The 19844-nt window shown below is 51.8% G+C and overlaps 1 protein-coding gene across 9 annotated transcripts; it reads left to right on the top strand.

The window, feature by feature from the left end:
- The first annotated feature begins 1501 nt into the window (after nucleotides 1-1501).
- Nucleotides 1502-19749, top strand: LOC115078061 (NACHT, LRR and PYD domains-containing protein 3-like). Of its 9 annotated transcripts, none has more exons than XM_029580665.1 (10): nucleotides 1520-1657; nucleotides 9812-9907; nucleotides 10621-10708; nucleotides 12050-12204; nucleotides 12855-13023; nucleotides 14025-14093; nucleotides 14521-16246; nucleotides 17826-17912; nucleotides 18448-18615; nucleotides 19170-19749. In XM_029580665.1, the coding sequence occupies exons 2-10, from the start codon at nucleotides 9866-9868 to the stop codon at nucleotides 19267-19269; spliced, it is 2604 nt and encodes an 867-aa protein (XP_029436525.1). In that variant the 5' UTR covers nucleotides 1520-1657; nucleotides 9812-9865; the 3' UTR covers nucleotides 19270-19749. The 9 variants fall into 9 exon arrangements, with proteins under 9 accessions (XP_029436529.1, XP_029436526.1, XP_029436527.1 ...); XM_029580664.1 differs by lacking the exon at nucleotides 1520-1657 and adding an exon at nucleotides 4474-4676; XM_029580669.1 differs by lacking the exon at nucleotides 9812-9907 and having other exon boundaries at nucleotides 1502-1657.
- The last annotated feature ends 95 nt before the right edge of the window (nucleotides 19750-19844 follow it).

Here is a 19844-nt window from a genome sequence, read left to right as displayed (position 1 = left end):
CGTGGTTCTTTCCTTTCTTCAGAAAGGCCTCTCCAAGGGGCTTTCCTTCAGTTCGTTGCGCGTCCAAGTGTCCGCTCTCAGTTCTCTTCTCGGTCGAGTAGAAGGGCACACCTTGGCGTCTCACCCGGACGTGGCTCGGTTCTTGAAGGGCGCCAAACATTTGAGGCCACCCGTCCGTCCCACATGTCTGTCCTGGAATCTCAATTTAGTCCTCTGGGTTCTCTGTGTGGCTCCATTCGAACCTCTCCGTCGGACTACTCTTAAGGATCTTACGCTTAAGTCGGTTTTCTTAGTTTCTATTTGTTCCGCTCGTCTGATTTCAGAGATTCAAGCGCTGTCCTGTTGGGAGCCCTTTCTACGTTTTTCTGATTTGGGAGTCTGTCTCAAAACTGTTCCTTCCTTTTTGCCGAAGGTCATTTCTTCCTTCCATGTTAATCAGTCGGTGGATCTTCCCGCATTCTCTCCGGAGGACGTCGCGGGTCTCGCTGGGGGCGATCTTCGCCGGCTTCATGTGAAACGCGTGTTACTCCATTATCTTCAAGTCATCAATGAGTTTTGAATCTCCGATCATCTTTTTGTCCTCTGGAGTGGTCCAAATAGGGGCACATGCTTCTAAGACTACTATTGCTCGGTGGTTGAAAGAAGCGATTTCCTTGGCATATCTTTGCCAAGGCAGGATAGTTCCTGAGGGCTTGAAGGCTCTCGCTTTGCGTTCTCGGGCTACTTCGTGGGCGGAGAGAGTCTCTCCACAAGAAATCTGCAGGGCCGCTACATGGACATCCCTGCATACCTTTGCTCGGCATTACCGTCTAGATGTGCACGCACTGGTCTTTGGTTCTTTTGGGCGGCAGGTGCATCGAGCAGGACTGTCTCGGTCCCACCTGGTTTAGGGAAACTTTGGTACATCCCATGGTCTGGACTGATCTGTGGGACTACAGGAACGAAAATTAACAGGTAAGAACTAATTTTCCTTTTGATCATGTTATGATCACTATTGCCAAGTAGCCCCACCACCGTTACCGATCTGTGTATGTGAGTGTCCATATTTGTCTACGTATGTGTGTATCTTTGTGTGTGTCTGTGTTTGTTTCTGAGTGTCTGGATGTTTGTGTATCTTATCTGTATGTCTGAGCATGCGTGTCTGTGTGTATCTCTGTGTGTATGTTTATGTGAGGTAGAGTGGGTGGGTGTGAGGCAGTTTGTGTATCTGCTCTTGTGTATGTTTTGGGGGCGATTCTTAAAGGCCATGGCTGTGTAAGGGGATTTCTGGCTGTAGTATCTGATTACAGGTGCAAGTTGGGTCAGTTGGACAGGCTGATCCAGTCCCTGCTTTTGCCCCATCACGTGCAGGGAGCTGTGGTTCTGATTTGTTTAGGAAAAAATCGGTGCTACAACAACTCCCTGCAAACAATGGAGGGTGGGGGGTGGAAGAGATCCCAGGACTGGATCACCTCTCCCTTCCGCCTGGGGGAGGAGGGTTTGGTGGAGGAGTGCATTCCTCCCGCCCTGCCTCGGGTTATCTCATTTCCTTGTTTACCTGCTGAGCTGTGGAATGAGTTCTCTCTCCTCTGCTGCCTCTCTGTACAGGGAAGGGGGCTCCTCCGTCTCCTCGCCCTCTTCCCTTGCATTTTCCATTTGGTGAGGGAGCGCCTCCCAGGTACTTTCTGGGCACCGTGGGTGTGGGGGGAATGGGGGAGACGCACAGGTAAGGAGTCAGAGTGTGTGTGTGTGTGTGAGAGAGTCTGAGGAGCCTTCATATCTGTGTGTGACCCTGGTGTCTCGGCGGATTTGTGGGTCCGTACATGTGTGTGTGTGTGAGAGTCTGAGGAGCCTTCCTATCTGTGTGTGACCCTGGTGTCTCGGCGGATTTGTGGGTCCGTACATGTGTGTGTGTGTGAGAGTCTGAGGAGCCTTCCTATCTGTGTGTGACCCTGGTGTCTCGGCGGATTTGTGGGTCCGTACATGTGTGTGTGTGTGTGAGAGTCTGAGGAGCCTTCCTATCTGTGTGTGACCCTGGTGTCTCGGCGGATTTGTGGGTCCGTACATGTTGGGGCATTTTCAGAATCCTCAGGGGGCGGCCTGGGGTTCAGTGGCAGTGTGCCATGCCATGCGGACGGTTCCCACTTTCATGGTCTAGTCGGGTCTTCTGCACTCTGGCTCAGCTGTGACGGGGGAGGCAGCACTCACAGCCACTGGGGGTGGGGGGGGGATAGTCACGGTTATTGGTTAATGCTGATGTCTGCTGCCCGGATTCAGGGCCCATGCGTGCAGCTTTCCGTGAGGCGCCCTGTTGCATGGGACCAATCACCGTAATGTCCAGACTGGGTGCTCTGGGGAGGCAGGGCGGGGATTAAATATAAACAGGTAAAATTGGAAAGGAAGGCTTATGTGCTAGGATCCAAGGGCCAGTGATGATGAAGCAGGAGGAAATGGCCACATCAAAATAAAAAAAAAGCATGGGGAAATTCTGTTACTGTGTAACTTGGACCCAGGCCCCCTCAGGCGAACAAAGAATAAGACCGACCACCTTAGATGTAGGGATTCCTTTAAAGTACAGTTCACATCAAAGAATTAAAATATGCCCGACCCAGGCCGAGTTTCACCCAAGCATAGGGCTGCAAAATATACGAGAGAAATGTTAATATATTAATAAATATTAAGATTATAGAGTGTGCAATCACATATTTCATCACATATTTAAAATGATACACAGCAGAATAGAAATAAGCAAATAAAAGTCAAAGACAAAGGTATGAATGAAGTTTTAGCATAAAATGTATCAAGGAATATTAAACTAATAAATGGGACATGGCGAAACAGATATATGAAATGGCACAGATATATGGTACAGATATGTGGTGCAGAAAAGAAGAGAGGAAGACGGGATAGAAAAAAAAAAGGGAATAAAGTGTAAAAAGAAATATTAAGATAATACCTTCCAAATCACAGCAATTCCGAATAGGTAAGGGGATATCATTAAAGAAACAAACAAAGGTCCACCCGATGTTAAGTACGGTTCATGTGAAATTACTACCGCTAGTGCGCTTAGAACAAAGACAGCGTCGAGTTTCTGAAATACATTTAAATTTAATATGTAATGAACCACCAGAACGCCGATGCTGTAAAAACTGAGGTATCTGATTAAACATTCAATTCATGTACCCGACGATACGGTGAATTGATTTTACCTTGAACCTCCGTTACTCTGAAGCAGGAGTGACTCAAAGACATCGATCACATTAGGTAAACACCTCATATCGCCGCCATACAATAAAAAATACATAAACCCAATCAAAATGCCGAAAAGCTTTTAAACACTAAATGGCAGCACATAATGCTGTACATACATATCGGGATAACTCCGAATTGCGGTGAACTCTACTAAACTAGAGTAATACAGGTAAAAATAGTGCCTAATTAAGACAGAAAGATCGCCGCAGTGTCAAACAAATATAAGTGCTTACTCCTGAAAACTATGTATCTAATAGCTGGTAGGGGCACTCCATGAAGTTAGCATGGGGCACATTTAAAGTAATCGGAGAAAATTCTTTTTCACTCAACGCTCAAGTAAGGTCTGGAATTTGTTGCCAGAGGATGTGGTTAGTGCAGTTAGTGTAGCTGGGTTCAAAAAAGGTTTGGATAAGTTCTTGGAGGAGAAGTCCATTAACTGCTATTAATCAAGTTTACTTAGGGAATAGCCACTGCTATTAATTGCATCAGTAGCATGGGATCTTCTTAGTGTTTGGGTAATTGCCAGGTTCTTGTGGCCTGGTTTGGCCACTGTTGGAAACAGGATGCTGGGCTTGATGGACCCTCGGTCTGACCCAGCACGGCAATTTCTTATGTTCTTATTGTAAATAATAGCAAGCAGATTTAGATAGTGAGCGAAAAATTAATTTGCACGATATGTAGTATAAGTGCGTGAATTTTTTTTCTCTTTGAATGCTTTAGGACATTTATGACTATGCATTGTAAATATTTTTCCCTGTACGTACCAGGATCAGTCCAGGACACCTGGGTTGTGACTCCGCACCAGTAGATGGAGACAGATTAAAACTTGTGGGCGGAGCCATATATAAGCCCCTGTGCCAGTCACAGCCCCCCTCAGTCTTACTCTGTCTCCAGTAGATGGTGCAGGTGCAGTCACAGCCCCTGCCTGACCTGAGCCTGATTTTGGTAGTCAGTCAGGTTTGATTGTTTTGGTATTTAGTTTAAATTGGTAGTTTTTGTTACAAGGTTAAGTCCTGTCTGCCCTGCCTCCCAGGGGGGTTGTCAGGTTCTGAGGGGACCATCCCCCCCTGGTAGAGGCCGCGGCATAGCTCACAGCCTGGATAGGGAACTTGTTTAGAGTCCGAGGGCTAGCGTATTTTTTTTTTAGAGAGATAGGCAGGGTTCCTAGTCTTACTGTTTCTCTCTTGTTGCTGTTTCAATTAAGTTTGTAAAAAAAAAAAAAAAAAAAAAAGAGTGTTAGTTTCTTTTTCTCTCAGGGAGAAGAAACGGTCAGAGCTCCCAGAAGGCGCTGTCAGGCCCTGAGAGGGCCATCCCTTCTGGTAGAGCAGATTGCTGGGGCTAGGGGTTGAGGACCCCACTTCAGAGCCCAGCCGGGGTGATACCGGGGAGCCCGGCTCACTCACCCCAAATCGGACCGTTCCAGCACCCGTCGGGGGACAGCTCCGGTGAGTTTAAAAAAAAAAAAAGGATACAGCTTTGTTTTTTCTCACTCGCGGCGGCGATTCTCCGGCTCTGTTTCTATTTTCTTCCCCTCCCCTCTATCCCTCGCGGCCGGCGTTCTTTTTTTTCGCGGTTCTTTTTTCCTCAGCGTTGGCTCGTGGCGCGGCCTGCACGGCCTGCGGGTCCGGGTGCGCGCGCCTCTCCCAGGATGGCCTGTGTTCTGCTTGCCTCCTGGGGGGCGAGGGGACGTCGGGGGCGCTTCGGGGGCTCTTGGTGCGGCACACTTCTTTTGCGATCGCGGTGGGAACGCGATCTTCTTTGGATCCCAAGGCAGCTAGGGGGAACGCGGGAACTCCCGCCATTTTGCCGCCGGCTCCCGCGGTGTCTGGGCTGTCCGGGGAGGGGGCTAGGGATTCTCTCCCCCTCTCCCCGCAGCATCCCGTTCCCAGGCCAGTTTTCCCCGTGGGGCCCGCGGGGCGGGGGAGGGGCCAGGATACCGACTCGAATTCAGAGGGATCCTGCTCCTTTTTTCGTCAGATTTTATTCCGGCCATGCATAGGGCATTTAGAGCCCGCACGGCCCTTAAGAGGCGTCTCCCTCAGACCAAACCTCAGGAGGCCCCTCCATCGGCACCTAGGAATCGCCCACGGATGGATGACATGCCGGGCCCCCACCCAAGCTCAAGCGGCCACTGCGGGCTCTCCCGCCCTGGGATGATTTGGACACGTCGGAGGACCTGGAAGACCAGGAGGCTCCATCCCCGCCCCCGAGGGGGGCAGAGGGAGATGGTATGCCCGTGCAAGGGAAGGCACGACAGGGTCAGAACTCAGAAGGCGACGACCCGAAGGTGATTCGCCTCTTCCGCCGTGACGAGTTGGGCCCCTTCATTCCAGCCGGGAAGCGGCAGACGTTTTTGGGGGAGTTGGAGATAGCGGAGCCCGTCGAGGACTCTCGCATCGGCTCCATGGACCCAGTGTAGTTGGGCCTGAGTGGCCCCCCCACAACCTTCCCCTTTCATTGTTTTCCTCCACGGACCTGCTCTTTAGAGAATGAGATACCCCAGACCTGGGGCTGAAGGTCACGAAGGCTATGGATAAACTTTATCCCTTGCCGGAGGAAGCGCTGGAGGTTCTGAGGGTACCAAAGATGGACGCAGCGGTTTCGGCAGTGCGAAACGGACGACTATCCCTGTCACGGGTACCACGACTCTGAAGAACCTTCAGGATCGGAAGTTGGAAATCCAATTGAAGAAGATTTGAAGTCTCGGCGCTCGGAGCCCGGGCGGCGATCTGCAGTAACTTCACCTTGCGGGCTGGACTCCGTTGGGTCCAGCAGCTGCTAGCTAATGAGGGCTTTTCCGAGGAAGAAGCCAAGCAGACCGGGCGCCTTGAGGCGATAATAACATACTGTGCGGACGCACTACATGATCTCCTCAGAACCTCGGCTCGTTCCATGGCATCCGCTGTCTCGACCAGACGTCTCCTGTGACTGAGGAACTGGTCGGCAGACGGGGCCTCTTAGTCTCGTCAGGGCTCCCCTCGTCTGGGCTCCCTTCCCTTCTAGGCCAGGCTGTGGTTTGGGAAGGAACTGGTTGACATGATACAACTCCTGGGCGAGAATGAGGGTTATAGACTTCCGGAGGACAGGGCACGGTCTACGGGATCCTTCTCTTCTTGCTCCCGATACCGGATCCTTCTCTTCCTGCTCCCGATACCGGAGTAGCCAGAAGCCCCGGACTTCTCGCCCTAGTTCTTCTTCTCCTCTTTTCACTCGGGAGGCGGCAGACAGCAGTCTCAGTCCTTCGTGGCAGGCGATTCGGCAGACCAGCTTCCTCCTCTTCCGTACCCAGTGGTAAGTCGTCTCAATGATGTCCAGCCGGTCCATCCCTCGGTTCTGAAGGTAGGGGGCAGGCTGTCCCTATTTTACGAGGTTTGGACCACAATCACAACAGACCAGTGGGTGTTTTCTGTGATAAAACACGGCTCGGAAAGTGATGGTAGTGGTGGCGGCGCAGCTATGCCGGGAAGGACTTCTGGTCCATCCTTACCTGGACGATTGGTTGATTCGGGCGAAGTCCGAGGGTCAGTGTCGGCTGGCAGTGGCCAGGGTCCTACAGCTTTTGCAGTCTCTAGGCTGGGTAGTCAACTTCAACAAGAGTCAACTAGCACCCACCCAGACTTTGGAATACCTTGGAGCCGTATTCGACACGAAACAGGGCAAGGTGTGCCTATCTCAGGAACGGATATGCAAGCTACAAGCTCCGGTGAGGCTATTATCGGGTCTGTGATTACCTGACGGTTCTAGGTTCTATGGCTTCAACGCTCGCGTTGGTTCCCTGGGCGTTCGCTCATCTGCGGCCATTGCAGTCATCCTTGCTATCCCGCTGGAAACCGGTTTCGGAGGAGTTCCACCTACCGCTTCCGCTCGCGGGCCAGGCGAGATCCAGCCTGCTCTGGTGGCTGGATCCCAGTCATCGGTCCGGTGGAGTGTCCCTTCTAGTGCCCAATTGGACGGTGATGACCACGGATGCCAGTCTCTCCGGTTGGGGAGCAGTTTGCCTAGGCAAGTCGGTTCAAGGACTATGGTCGCCGTCTCAAGCCCAGTGGTCTATCAACCGACTAGAGACCAGAGCGGTCCGTCTGGCACTGCGAGCCTTCCTACCGCTGGTACGGGGAATGGCGGTCCGAGTGTTGTCGGACAACGCAGCCACCGTGGCCTACATCAATCGCCAAGGAGGGACGAGGAGTCCGCTGGTGGCAATAGAAGCGCAGCTCTTGATGGCTTGGTCGGAACAGAACCTCAGCAACATTGCAGCGTCTCACATTGCCGGAACCGACAATGTCCCAGCGGATTTTCTCAGCCGTCATCGCCTGGATCCCGGGGAGTGGAAGCTGGCAGACGAGGCGTTTCTTTCCATCTGCAGAACGTGGGGGGTGCCCCACATGGATCTGATGGCCATGTGGCGCGACGCGAAGGCTCCGCGATTTTACAGTCGGCGTCGAGAAAGGGGAGCAGAGGGCGTCGACGCGTTGGTGCTTCCCTGGCCGACGGATGTCCTGCTGTACGTGTTTTCCCCGTGGCCCATGATCGGCAAAATTCTCCGGCGCATGGAGTTGCACCCGTCCAACGTGCTCATGGTAGCACCGGAGTGGCCGCACCGTCCGTGGTTCGCAGACCTTGTCTAGCTGTCGGTGGCAGTACCCCTCCGTCTCCAGAGGTTCGCGGGGCTCCTCAGACAGGGCCCCGTCTGTTTGGAGGAGGCGGATCACTTCTGTCTCGCGGCATGGCTTTTGAGAGGAATCGGTTAAAGAGAAAAGGTTACTCAGACGCGGTGGTGACCACGCTGCTGAGATCCAGGCGGCAGTCTCCCTCCATAGCGTATGTCCGTGTCTGGGTGGTCTTTGAGGAATGGTGTGTGAACCGCGGGTTGGATCCCACTTCCGCTTCGTTATCCGATATTCTGGCGTTTCTCCAGGCCGGTCTGGCCAAAGGGTTGGCGTGCAGCTCGCTGCGGGTTCAAGTAGCAGCGCTTGGTTGTTTGCAGCGTAAGGTTCAAGGATCCTCCCTGGCGCTTCACCCGGATATTTCCCGTTTTTCTTCGCGGGGTTACATATCTTCGGCCTCCGTTGCATTTTGCCATGTCCGTCCTGGAATCTTAATTGGGTGCTCTCCGCCTTATGCTCGGCACTGTTTGAGCCCTTGAAACGCGCTACTATCAAGGATCTCACGTTTAAAAAAAAAACAAAAAAAAAACCAAAACTGTTTTCCTGGTGGCGATTGCTTCGGCATGACGTATTTCGGAGTTACAGGCTCTGTCCTGTAGGGAGCCGTTCTTGCGTATTTCCAATTCGGGAGTTTCCTTGCGGACGGTTTCCTCCTTTCTCCCTAAAGTCGTGTCGGCGTTCCATCTAAACCAATCGGTGGAGCTTCCCGCTTTCGCGGTCGGAATTTCAGGAAGCTTGATGTGCGGAGGTCCCTCCTTCGCTACCTAGAGGTCACTAATCCGTTTCGGGTGACAGATCATCTATTTGGTCTGTTCTCTGGTCCAAGGTAAGGGGAAGCTGCATCCCGCTCTATAATCGCCCGTTGGCTCAAGGAGGCCATTGATTCGGCATACTTGGTGCGGGGGGAAACCGCTTCCCGTGGGTCTCTGTGCACACTCGATTCGGTCTCAGGCGGCGTCTTGGGCGGAAGCCTCTCAGGTGTCGCCTCACGAGATCTGCAGAGCGGCTACATGCGGAAGCCTCTCAGGTGTCGCCTCAAGAGATCTGCAGAGTGGCTACATGGCAGTCTTTGCATACCTTTATCAGGTATTGCCGGTTGGATGTCCGGGCTACCGATTCCGGGGGTTTTGGAGAGAGGGTACTCCGTGCGGGACTCTCTATTTCCCACCCTCGGTAAGTTGGCTCTGGTACATCCCAGGTGTCCTGGACTGATCCTGGTACGTACAGGGAAAGGAAAATTAGTTTCTTACCTGATAATTTTCGTTCCTGTAGTACCAAGGATCAGTCCAGGATCCCACCCGCAGTGCTGCGCTAAAGTAACGGAGAGTCCGCTCATCATTGTTTTAAGTAAGCTGACCGCTTGTTTATTCGCTCTCCCGGTTGGGGAGTCTGGTTCCTGTAGGAGTGTTGGAATTATTTCCGTTTAATTAGCAAGTTTGTATAGTTAACTATGGTTGCCTTATGGGATTTCTACTTTGACATTACGTATGACTGAGGGGGGCTGTGACTGGCACAGGGTCATATATGGCTCCGCCCACAAGTTTTGCTCTGTCTCCATCTACTGGTGCGGAGTCACAACCCAGGTGTCCTGGACTGATCCTTGGTACTACAGGAACGAAAATTATCAGGTAAGAAACTAATTTTCCTTTTCCTCTGTTTCAGTTAAATTTTAAAATTTTAACTGTGTTTGCCCTGTTTACAATGTTCTTAGTTCTATGTATCGCCGTACAGGCAGTTTTATTGTTCCTTGTAAACCGGTTTGATTTGTATTTAATGCAGGAAGATCGGTATATAAAAACCAAAAATAAATAAATAAATAAGTGCGTGAATTAAAAAAGCTTAAATCAGCTAAAACCATGTTAGAAAATCATAAACAATCTTATAACACATTAAAAATTATATATTTTATCCTATAGAGGAAAAGGTGCGTGAACAAAAACCACGCTTAACGTCAGGTGGATCTTACTTAAATGATTTCCTGTTACCTATCCGGCATTGCTGTGATTTGGAAGGTATTATCTTCATATATCTTTTTACACTTTATTCCTTTTTTTTTTTCTATCCCCTCTCTTCCTCTTTTCTATAACTTTTATTTCTGTACCATTTCATATATCTGTTTCACCATGTCCCATTTATATTAGTTTAATATTGCTTGATACATGAGCATTTAATTGCTAAAACTTGTGTTAAGTCTTTCTTTTTTTTGTTCAGCTTGACTTTTATTAGCTAATTTTGTTTGCTTATTTCTATTCTGCTGGTGTGTAATTTTAAATTTGTGATGAAACATGAATTGATTACGCACTCTATAATCTTAATATTCATTAGCGTATTGAAATCTCTCTCGTATATTTCGCAGCCCTATGCTTGGGCGAAACTTGGCCCGAGTCGGGCATATTTTGATTTGAGCTGTACTTTAAATAAAGGAAATCCCTACATCTAAGCTGAACGGTCTTATTCTACTTTGTTCGCCTCCTGGCTCTATTTGACCGTCTACCGTTTTGCTTCTTTGGAGCAACCTCTCAGTCCTTCATGCACAAATTACGCCATCTAACTTTATATTAAGGATATAATGTCCGCTGCCCTCGGCGTCCCTTATACACGAGTTGCGCCCTATCCCTTTCTATCCTGATTGTCTCCGTGCTCTCCGGCTGCTGTTCACCTGCAATGCGCGTAAATGCCCAGGTATGGTTTTTATTTTTTTCTCTCTCTCTCTGTGTACGTTAAGGGGGCTCCGCCCGGGCAGAGATTTTTTTCCTGTAAATTCTCGTGTGGGGACCTGGCTCCCGGCCCCAGAAAGGAAGAACGCTTTACCGGTAAATCAGCCTCTCTCTCAGCTCACCTCTGACGCCGACCGTGCGTTCATTTCACTTTTATCAGACTGGAGGTTTCTCGGCCCCCTCGCCCGGGTACAGAGGCGACATGACCGGCACGGAGTGAGAATCGGGGAGACCAGTGGCAGCGATGCAGGGGGGTCGGCAGGCCAGAGAGAGGCAAAAGGAGAGTGTGGTGGGCAGCTCGCCAGGTAAGGGCTACTCTCGTGCACTGACACCTGACCCCTTTCTTCAGGCCCGATGGCGAGAGCGAGGGTAAGGAGACAACGGACATCTCAAGAGGGTGTCACAGAGCAGGACCCTCACCCCATCCTCATCATCAGTCACAAAAATAGAATTAAGTTTGCTGAGTCCAATAAATATTTTTTTCCTGCTGCCTGTTGGTTGCCTCTACGCTCCTGATCCTAAGTTATCGATCACATCCAATCCCTGGCTCATGCCCTATCGATCGGAACCTCAAGCAGGTCGTTAAAATCTCCCCAAAAGCTGACTAACCCGGTACCTTCACCTAATTCAGATGACTTTCTTATCGTGTTGTGGCCCGGAGGGTGCCACCTCTACCCCCACCTGAACACAGGTTCTGGTTCGGCCCCGTCTCATGTGGCAAATACATTGGATCGATTTTCCACAGCGCTCCCCATCTTATGTCCCTCATTCTCTCCGTTTGGGGTACGGGGAGGGGCTGGTCCCAGCCTCCTTAATAAAGCCGGAGTTACGGCATGCCACATCGCTAACTGGAGGAATGCTCCTTGTTTTATGATGCAGAGAGAAAATTGCGCTTATGTACAAGTGAAAGAAAAGATGCCCTCAGCATTTCTTACACCTCTTAAACAATCACATTTTGACCAAAAATAGGATGCATCTTTCTCTGCTGTTCCTAAAATACGCCACTGCCTTGTGTTCATCCCAGAGTGTGCGAATATTAAATTATTCCTATATCTGGGAATACATCACTATTCTGTTGGGTCCTTGTGGTATGCGTGAGGCATTCACCATGGGGTTGAACACATCCCATGATGCACATCCTGATTCTACATGCACCTGGTTCCCACTCCCCCTCCTCACTAATTTTAACTGTCCATTAATTTTCTAAATCCGTCTTTGCATATTCTGGGTTCATCCCATGGTTCACAAATACGAACTAGAATATTCAGGCTGAAGCTGGCCATGGCATTAATTGTGCCTTCATCTCATGGTGCAATCTGCCTCCCGCATACTGCAAGGACCCAACTGGATGTTCTGGTCCCTAGTCCGAGATCCATTCTTTTCTTAGAAAAATGACAGGTTTGGGATGGGTTTCCACGGTTTTCTTTTTTTCCCCAGTGGCCTTGGGGGTCCTGGAGGGGTTCAGCGACCTACAGTTGCGCAGACTCATGAAGCTGTACTACCAACGGCTAAAGGACGCCATTGAGGAAGTGGTGCATGCTGTGGCCTTCAATCTCTATGCCAAGACTGCCATCTCCAACGCAGAGTATGAGGTGTGTTTACTGTCTATCATTTTCCATGGCGGAATATGAAGTGCGTCCAATGTATGTCTGTCCCTCTCCTTGATGGAGTATGAGGTGTGTCCAATGTCTGTCCGTCTGTCTAGTAATTCAGCTCTAGCACAGAGTATGAGTTGTATCCAATATCTCTCTATCTGTCTAACACCTGTCTGTCTCTAGAATAGAGCATGAATTGTGTTCAGTGTTCATCCACTTATATCCAGTATGGAGCATGAGCTGTTTCTAGTGTCCATCTATCTTCCTCTGGGCTAGGCTATGAGATGTGCCCACTGTCTATCCCATCTGTTCATCCTTCTCCAGGGTTGAGTAAAACGTGTCTCATGCATGCATCTGTCCATTCAGGTATCTCTCTGGTACAGCTTGTGGTGTATCCAATTTCTGTCCATTCACCTCTTTTTCTATTTCAGGGAATAGTATGAGATATATCCGTCTATCTGTCAGTCTATCGATCCGTCTCCTGGGGGAGAGGGGTATTCCAGATCACCACAGATAGGTCCTACCCCTTCCCTCTTTCAGATCATAATCCAAACCTACCTCCCGAGTAGGTACCCCGTCTCTGTGACAGAATAACCCAGGAACAAGGGAGCATTACATTCATCCACTTGTCCTCCTTCTTCCCTTAGCAAATTTCTGCTGCCAACCATGACGAGGCCTCGCAGCTCCTCCTGCGTATGGTGCTCGCCAAGGAAGACGCCAAAGCTGCCCGGGCTATGTGGCAAAGCTTTGCAGACTTCAAGGACAATAATGCTTTCCTGAAGGTCAGGAGGATCCTGCAGGAGATTGAAGACAAAGGTGCAAACGTCACAAGAATAGGGTCCTGGTTGGGGGGAGGTGGACTCTGTCAGGTGGAAATCATTATGGTGCCATACAGACATGGAAGAGGAGGAGGAGGGTGAGAAGGCCAGCTAGGGAAAGTCCAATTTCTTTCCAAATTTTAAAAACAAAGGGAGAGAGCAGGCAGAGACGCACAAGAACACGTAGCGGTGGACCAGTTACCTCTCTATTCAAGTGCCAGAGGAGGGAGAAGGTGCTGTGATGTGGACATCCGGCTCAGTTAGTTGCCAGAGCTCCTCCTGCTCCCCCACCACCATCAGGCCCTCAGAGTAAAGTCACATCCAGTGCTCAGTCAATGCTCGCCCCACCTCACTCTACCTGGGGATAAATCAGAGCCTGGAAGGACTCGAAGGAAAGAGGTCAGGAGGTTGACGAGGAGGAGGTGCTGTGGGCACCGTCTGCGCTCAACAAAGCAGGGCCCGGCTATCCATGCCCCGCATGCTTCCCATTAATTACCACACGCCGGGGGGCTCATACTGTAGCTAGGAAAAGGGGTCAAGCGTGATCAGCACCGTGTGCTCAGAAAGACGCTCCTACCTGTTTTAACAAACCCCCACTCTTGTTACAGCGAGGCGCTGATGGCAGAGCGCAGGTGCCGGCTTGGATCCTATCAGGTGGTGGTGACCTTTCCGTGGCACACCTGCCTAGATCTGAAGGCGCGCTGGTATCCTGTGGCAAGCTAGCTGGGGAACTCTGGACTAGGCTATCAAAGCAGTACACACAGAGAGACCGACAGATTAGCCAGAGACAGAGGGAGAGTAATAAATGGATAGATGGAATAAGGTGACGGAAGAGATGAGTGAGAAATGCTACAGAAGGTTGGATGGAAGAAGAGGTGGATGGTGATAGATACTAGGAAGGATAGAATGAGAGATGGATGAAGAGACAGATACCGCGATATTGAGAGAGGTTCATCAATGTATTGATAAGATGGCGGTGCTAAAGGTCCTTTTTGTAAGTTTCAGGTGACTCTTTGCACAAGGAAATTAAGTGGGCCCCTGATGAGGTCATTCAAGACTGTCTGGTGGGTAAGTGACTTATAGTTCCAGTACTGAGGAAACCCGGGGGGCTGGGGGGATGGGATTAAGTGATGGTAATCCTTTAACGAGAACCATCTTAAACAGCAAGCAGGCAACGTATGTGTTTGATTGGGGGGGGGGGGGAGGGGGGGGGGATAGGGGAATGAGAGGACATAAGTAGGCAATGGGAGAGAGACCCCAGTCATCACTGGATCCTCTTTGTTGAAGTGAATATGGTAATTTTGGGAGAAGGGGCATCTCCAGGCAGTTAAGACCTTGTCCGATGAGCTGAGGGGGTCTATGCAAAGCAACATGTCGGAAACAGAAACTGAGACAAAGAATGTGAAAGAGAGAGAGAGAAACACACGGGCAGTTGTTTTGATTACTGTAGTCATCACTGGCTAATAATTATTACTCTTCCTTCCTTCTGGTGAAGGCATCCATCACAAGCACCAGGAGATCCTGCGGGAGAGGAACGCTACCTTCACGTTGACCTCCATCCATGGCTGGAATATGGCAAAGACCTTCCAGCTGGAGGAACATTTCACAGAGCTCCTCATCATCCCCTCTCTGCGGTACCAGGAGCAGGTGCAGCATGAGCTCCTGGCACGCGGGCGCGACCACTCCGAGTGGCGCAAGCAGACACTGCGCCGAGAGCTGGAGAAGGTCCGCCACCATGAGATCTTTGGCACCAGCTTTGGCAAGTGCAGCCGCTGCCTCTATGCTGTGATCAGTGGTGTGGCTGGCATTGGCAAGACCACGCTGGTGCAAAAAATAGTCCATGACTGGGCAGTGGACAGGATTTATGGGCAGTTCCACTTCCTTTTCCAATTCAAGTTCCGGGAGCTCAACATCTACCAGGAACGGACCAGTCTCAAGCAGATCATCCTGGACTCTTATCCCTACCTGGAGAAAGATCTCAAGAAAGTCTTAAAGAACCCCAACAGGATCTTATTAATCTTTGACGGCTTGGATGAATTCCATGAACCTATTGCCTTCCCGGACACTCAGGCCAGTTCTCCAAAATCAGAATCAAAGGTGGCTTCATGCCTGTATGCCGAGAGCTGGTGCTCCATTCCAGACATTATACGTGCCCTCTTTCAAGGGCAGATGCTGCTAGGCTGTTCTGTGCTGGTGACCACACGGCCCACAGCATTGGAATCCTTACAGGCTGCACCTGTCCACCTCTATGCAGAGATCCTGGGGTTTTCTGATGCACAGATCAAAGACTATTTCATGAAGTTCAACAGTGACACCAAGGTTTCTCTAGAAATGTTGGCCTATGTAGAGGAAAATGCCATTCTGTACACTATGTGCTACAACCCATCATACTGCTGGGTCATCTGCTCCTCACTAGAGGGGACATTCACCTCACCGAGGCTACGTAACTGGAGCCCACCAAAGACTATCACCCAACTGTATGCCAACTATATCTACAATATCCTGAAGAACCACGCCAGGGAGGCAGAGGAGCCTAGGGAACTGCTCCTGAAGACAGGAGATATGGCCTACATGGGGGTGGCAGAGAAGGTCATTGTCTTCAGCGACTACCACTTCCATCGGTATGACCTGCAGCCCAGCAATTTCCTATCTGGTTTCCTCATGCAGATTCTTCAAAAGGAGAACTCCTTAAAAGACGTGGTATACTCCTTTTTTCACCTCACGGTGCAGGAATTCCTGGCAGCCCTTGCCAAGTTCTTCCAAACTCCCACCCAAAAACTGACTGAACTGTTGGATGAAGCCAGCACTACCAAGGATGGCCGTTATGAAATCTTCCTGCAGTTTATGGCTGGTCTCTCCTGCCCGGCCACCACAGCCCAGCTGAAGGACCTCATTGGAGACGTGCCCCAAGAGAACGTCTGCAAAGTGGTGGACTGGATCAAAAAGAGGTTCGAAATCGCCAAGACGCGCAAGATCCAGCTGCTGAACACATTACACTATCTGTTTGAGACGCAGAACAAGGTCCTGGTGCAGGAGACCATGGGGCGGGTCAGGCAGGTGGACTTCAGCTTCCAGATCATGACCCCCGTGGACTGCTACGTCCTGGCCGTTGTGCTCGGGCCCTGCGAGCAGCTGCAGAACCTCCATCTCTTCAACTGTTCGATCGAGTCCTGGGGAATGAAAAGCTTGAAGACCGTTCTGCACAAGTGTGTCACCGTCAGGTGAGGCGCGTGGATGGGAAACGGTGTAGCTCGTGCTCCCGTGTCTGTGTGACGTGGGGAGGTAACAGCGCGACACCGGCATGCTCGGTTTCTCTGGCCACCTCCCTTACGAACCCCCAGGGCCTTAAAATGATCTTCCTCCTCCCCCCCCCCCCCCCCATCAGACCCTGGAGTCTAAACTATCGCTTTATCCAGAACCATGGCCCAAAAATTGCCTCCCTCCAGAACCCAGACACCTAGTTTGTTTAGAATATTGGGGTGGAAAGGTCCATAAGCCAGGTGAGAGTAATTTCTGGGTGTGATGAAAGGTTGTGGAGGCAGCAGGGAGGAGCAGGGAGTGGAACAGCAGAAGGACGCTTTCGGAGGGGAACAACCTGTGCTGTGGGAAGGAGCCAGGCCAAAAGAAAAGCACTTACCAGGCTATGGATTAAGGCGTGTCCCTGTACAAGGAACAGGAACCGTCAGACTGGGTACATTCATGAATCATTCCTCTCGTTTGCCCACTCTGCAAACGCAGTTCAAGTTCTCCTTTCACGCAGATCCCAACCTGAAGACAGGACGGGTCTCCTTCATCACCGCACGCACACACACACAGGGACAGGGCAGGTCTCCTTTATCACCGCACGCACACACACACAGGGACAGGGCAGGTCTCCTTCATCACCGCACGCACACACACACAGGGACAGGGCAGGTCTCCTTCATCACCGCACGCACACACACACAGGGACAGGGCAGGTCTCCTTTATCACCGCACGCACACACACACAGGGACAGGGCAGGTCTCCTTCATCACCGCACGCACACACACACAGGGACAGGGCAGGTCTCCTTCATCACCGCACGCACACACACACAGGGACAGGGCAGGTCTCCTTTATCACCGCACGCACACACACACACACAGGGACAGGGCAGGTCTCCTTCATCACCGCACGCACACACACACAGGGACAGGGCAGGTCTCCTTCATCACCGCACGCACACACACACAGGGACAGGGCAGGTCTCCTTGAATACTACACGTACCAATCCCAGCCTGAAAAGAGGGCAGGTCTCCTCCAAGTGACCTCTTTGTGACCCAAAGCGACAGTGCCCCTTGGTGTCTGGGGTGATTTGTGCAGAAAGGATCAGCAGTGAGAGGAGGAGGAGACTGAAACCCCACACTTATCGCAGCGCACGCTGTCTGGGGGTCAGAGGTCGCAAGGAGTTTGGCAGAGACGACAGGGCACCTCCAGCCTGGCTGATCCCTGACCTTTGATTGGCTGCTGAGAATCCCTGGTCTCTTATTTTGTCATAAAGCCTTTTCCAGTTCCCCCGCTTTGATCGGCTCTGAAGGGTTCGTCCGTAATTGCCCTGGAACTTGGGGAACCTCTAGTGGTGGAACTCGCCACAATGTCACACACAGGGATTCGGGCAGAGCCGGGGATTAGAACTCATGCTGGGCTCCTGCCTGGGTGTCCGGGGGCTCAGTCCCTCGCCCGGTTCCGCCGCTCTCTGGGCTCCTGTACAGCTCGGGCAGACGGGGGGGGACGGTCCCCACCCAGAGCAGTAATGACCGACTGGTGTTTCCCTGCAGGCTGGCCCAGAACAGGCTGGGAGACCAGGGGATGAAGCTCCTCTGCGAAGCCCTGAGGAAGCCCGACTGTCAAATGCAGAGTCTGGAGTAAGCAATACCCCCCCCCATCATCCAACTGCCCCCTGCGGCGACTCTCCCCCATAAACCTTCCCTGGCCCCCTACCCTTTCCGTCCTTCCACAGACCCAGACATATCCTGCACGCATGTAAATATATGCACACGGATACATATGCACACATACACCCCCCCCCCCCCCCAGACACACATACACATGCCCCCCCGATACATCCCAACCCCACCCCCACACTTACCTCAATACAGACAGATCCCCCCCCCTCTCCCTGGCACTGTCCCTCTCAATCTTTCACTCTCCTCCTCATCTCAGTCTCACCTCGTCCCTACCCTCTCTCTCTCCCCCCCCCATCCTACCTCTTGTCCACACACGTTCCTTCCGTCCCTAACCTCCATTTCCCCCCCGCTTTCACCTCTTCTCCTCCTCCATCGCATCAGTTTACAGGTGCGAGATTTGCGACCAATCAAATAATGAACTAAAAGCCACTCTCCCCCCTCCCTCCCTGTGTCCCCCATCTCTCTCTCTCTCCCTCTCCCTGGGCTCGGGCAGGCTGTGGATGGCGAATCTGACGGACAGCTGCGTGGAGGAGCTCTCCTGCGCTCTCAGCGCCAACGCGTCCATGAGGAGCCTGAATCTGAGGGACAACGCCTTCACTGACTGCTCCGTGTCGGCCTTCCTGCACCTGGTGGAGAACTGCCCCAGCCTCCACACCCTCGAGTGAGAGCCAGCGAGGGGGTCCGCGGCCTGCGGCTTTAGATAATTAGAGGGGCGGGGGCCCATGTTGATAAAGGGGGGGGGTTATGCTCTTAATTTAGTTTCAGATCGGGTCAGGCCTTCCTAGGGGTAAACCTGTGTGCAGTGTTTGTGTGTGTGTAGGTGTGTGTATAGATGTGTGTGTGTGTGTGAAGGTGTGTGTATAGATGTGTGTGTGTGTGTGTAGGTGTGTGTATAGATGTGTGTGTGTGTGTGAAGGTGTATAGGTGTGTGTGTGTGTGTGTGCAGTGTTTGTGTGTGTGTGAAGGTGTGTAGGGGGGGTGTGTGTGTGTGAAGGTGTGTAGGTGTGTGTGTGTGAAGGTGTGTAGGGGGGTGTGTGTGTGTGAAGGTGTGTAGGTGTGTGTGTGTGTAGGTGTGTGTATAGATGTGTGTGTGTGTGTGTGTGTGCAGTGTTTGTGTGTGTGTAGGTGTGTGTGTGTGAAGGTGTGTAGGGGGGGGTGTGTGTCTCTTCTCTTACTGTCTGTCTCACACACATTCTCTCTCTCTCTCTCTTGCAGTCTCTGTAATAATCCCTTCAGCAGCTCCGGCCGCCATAAGCTGGAAGTTTTCGAGGGAAAGCTGAGACACACCCGGCCTGGACTGACGATTAAACTCTGAGACCAGGCTGGAGGGGAGGGGGTTCTGGCCACAGACCCTCTCGCTCCCCCCCCCCCAGGACTTAACTCTGGATCCCGGCACAAAAGCCCGCCCGAGAAATCCAGTGCCGCGGCGAGCAGGGGTGATCCCGCCCGAGGAGCACGGGGAAGACGTCTAAAGCCCTCCGTCTGAACGGCGACTGGAATCAGAGACACTTCGGGGCGCGGCCCGTCCAAGGGGGAGCTGCACCTCTGCTTTCTGGGCGTGAGACGGCGCTCAGACACCGAACTCTGCCACCTGCGGGCCTCGGTACTCACGCACGCGACCGGGCGCAGCCGTACCCAGCTCTGTGCATGATAAACCTTAGCAGAGCCCCTGTCTCTATCTGCGAGGAGGGGTCCCAGCACCTCGCTCCAGCAGATGGGACGCCAGGCACACTCGGGTACGGAGACCGTTCCCCCGACTGCGCGTCTGTTTTTACAATAAAGCACTGATCCCTGGTATACGTGTGTGTGGGTGTACGTGAAGGGCGATGACCACCGTGCTGGGGGACGTGGGAAAAGGGACCAGAGGGAGGGTGGGAGGCGTCCAGGGGT

This window comes from Rhinatrema bivittatum, chromosome 16, assembly GCF_901001135.1.
Source record: "Rhinatrema bivittatum chromosome 16, aRhiBiv1.1, whole genome shotgun sequence".
Lineage (NCBI taxonomy): Eukaryota > Metazoa > Chordata > Amphibia > Gymnophiona > Rhinatrematidae > Rhinatrema > Rhinatrema bivittatum.
Note: the sequence above shows the minus strand (reverse complement) of the source record. Positions and strands in the feature narration are given on the sequence as shown.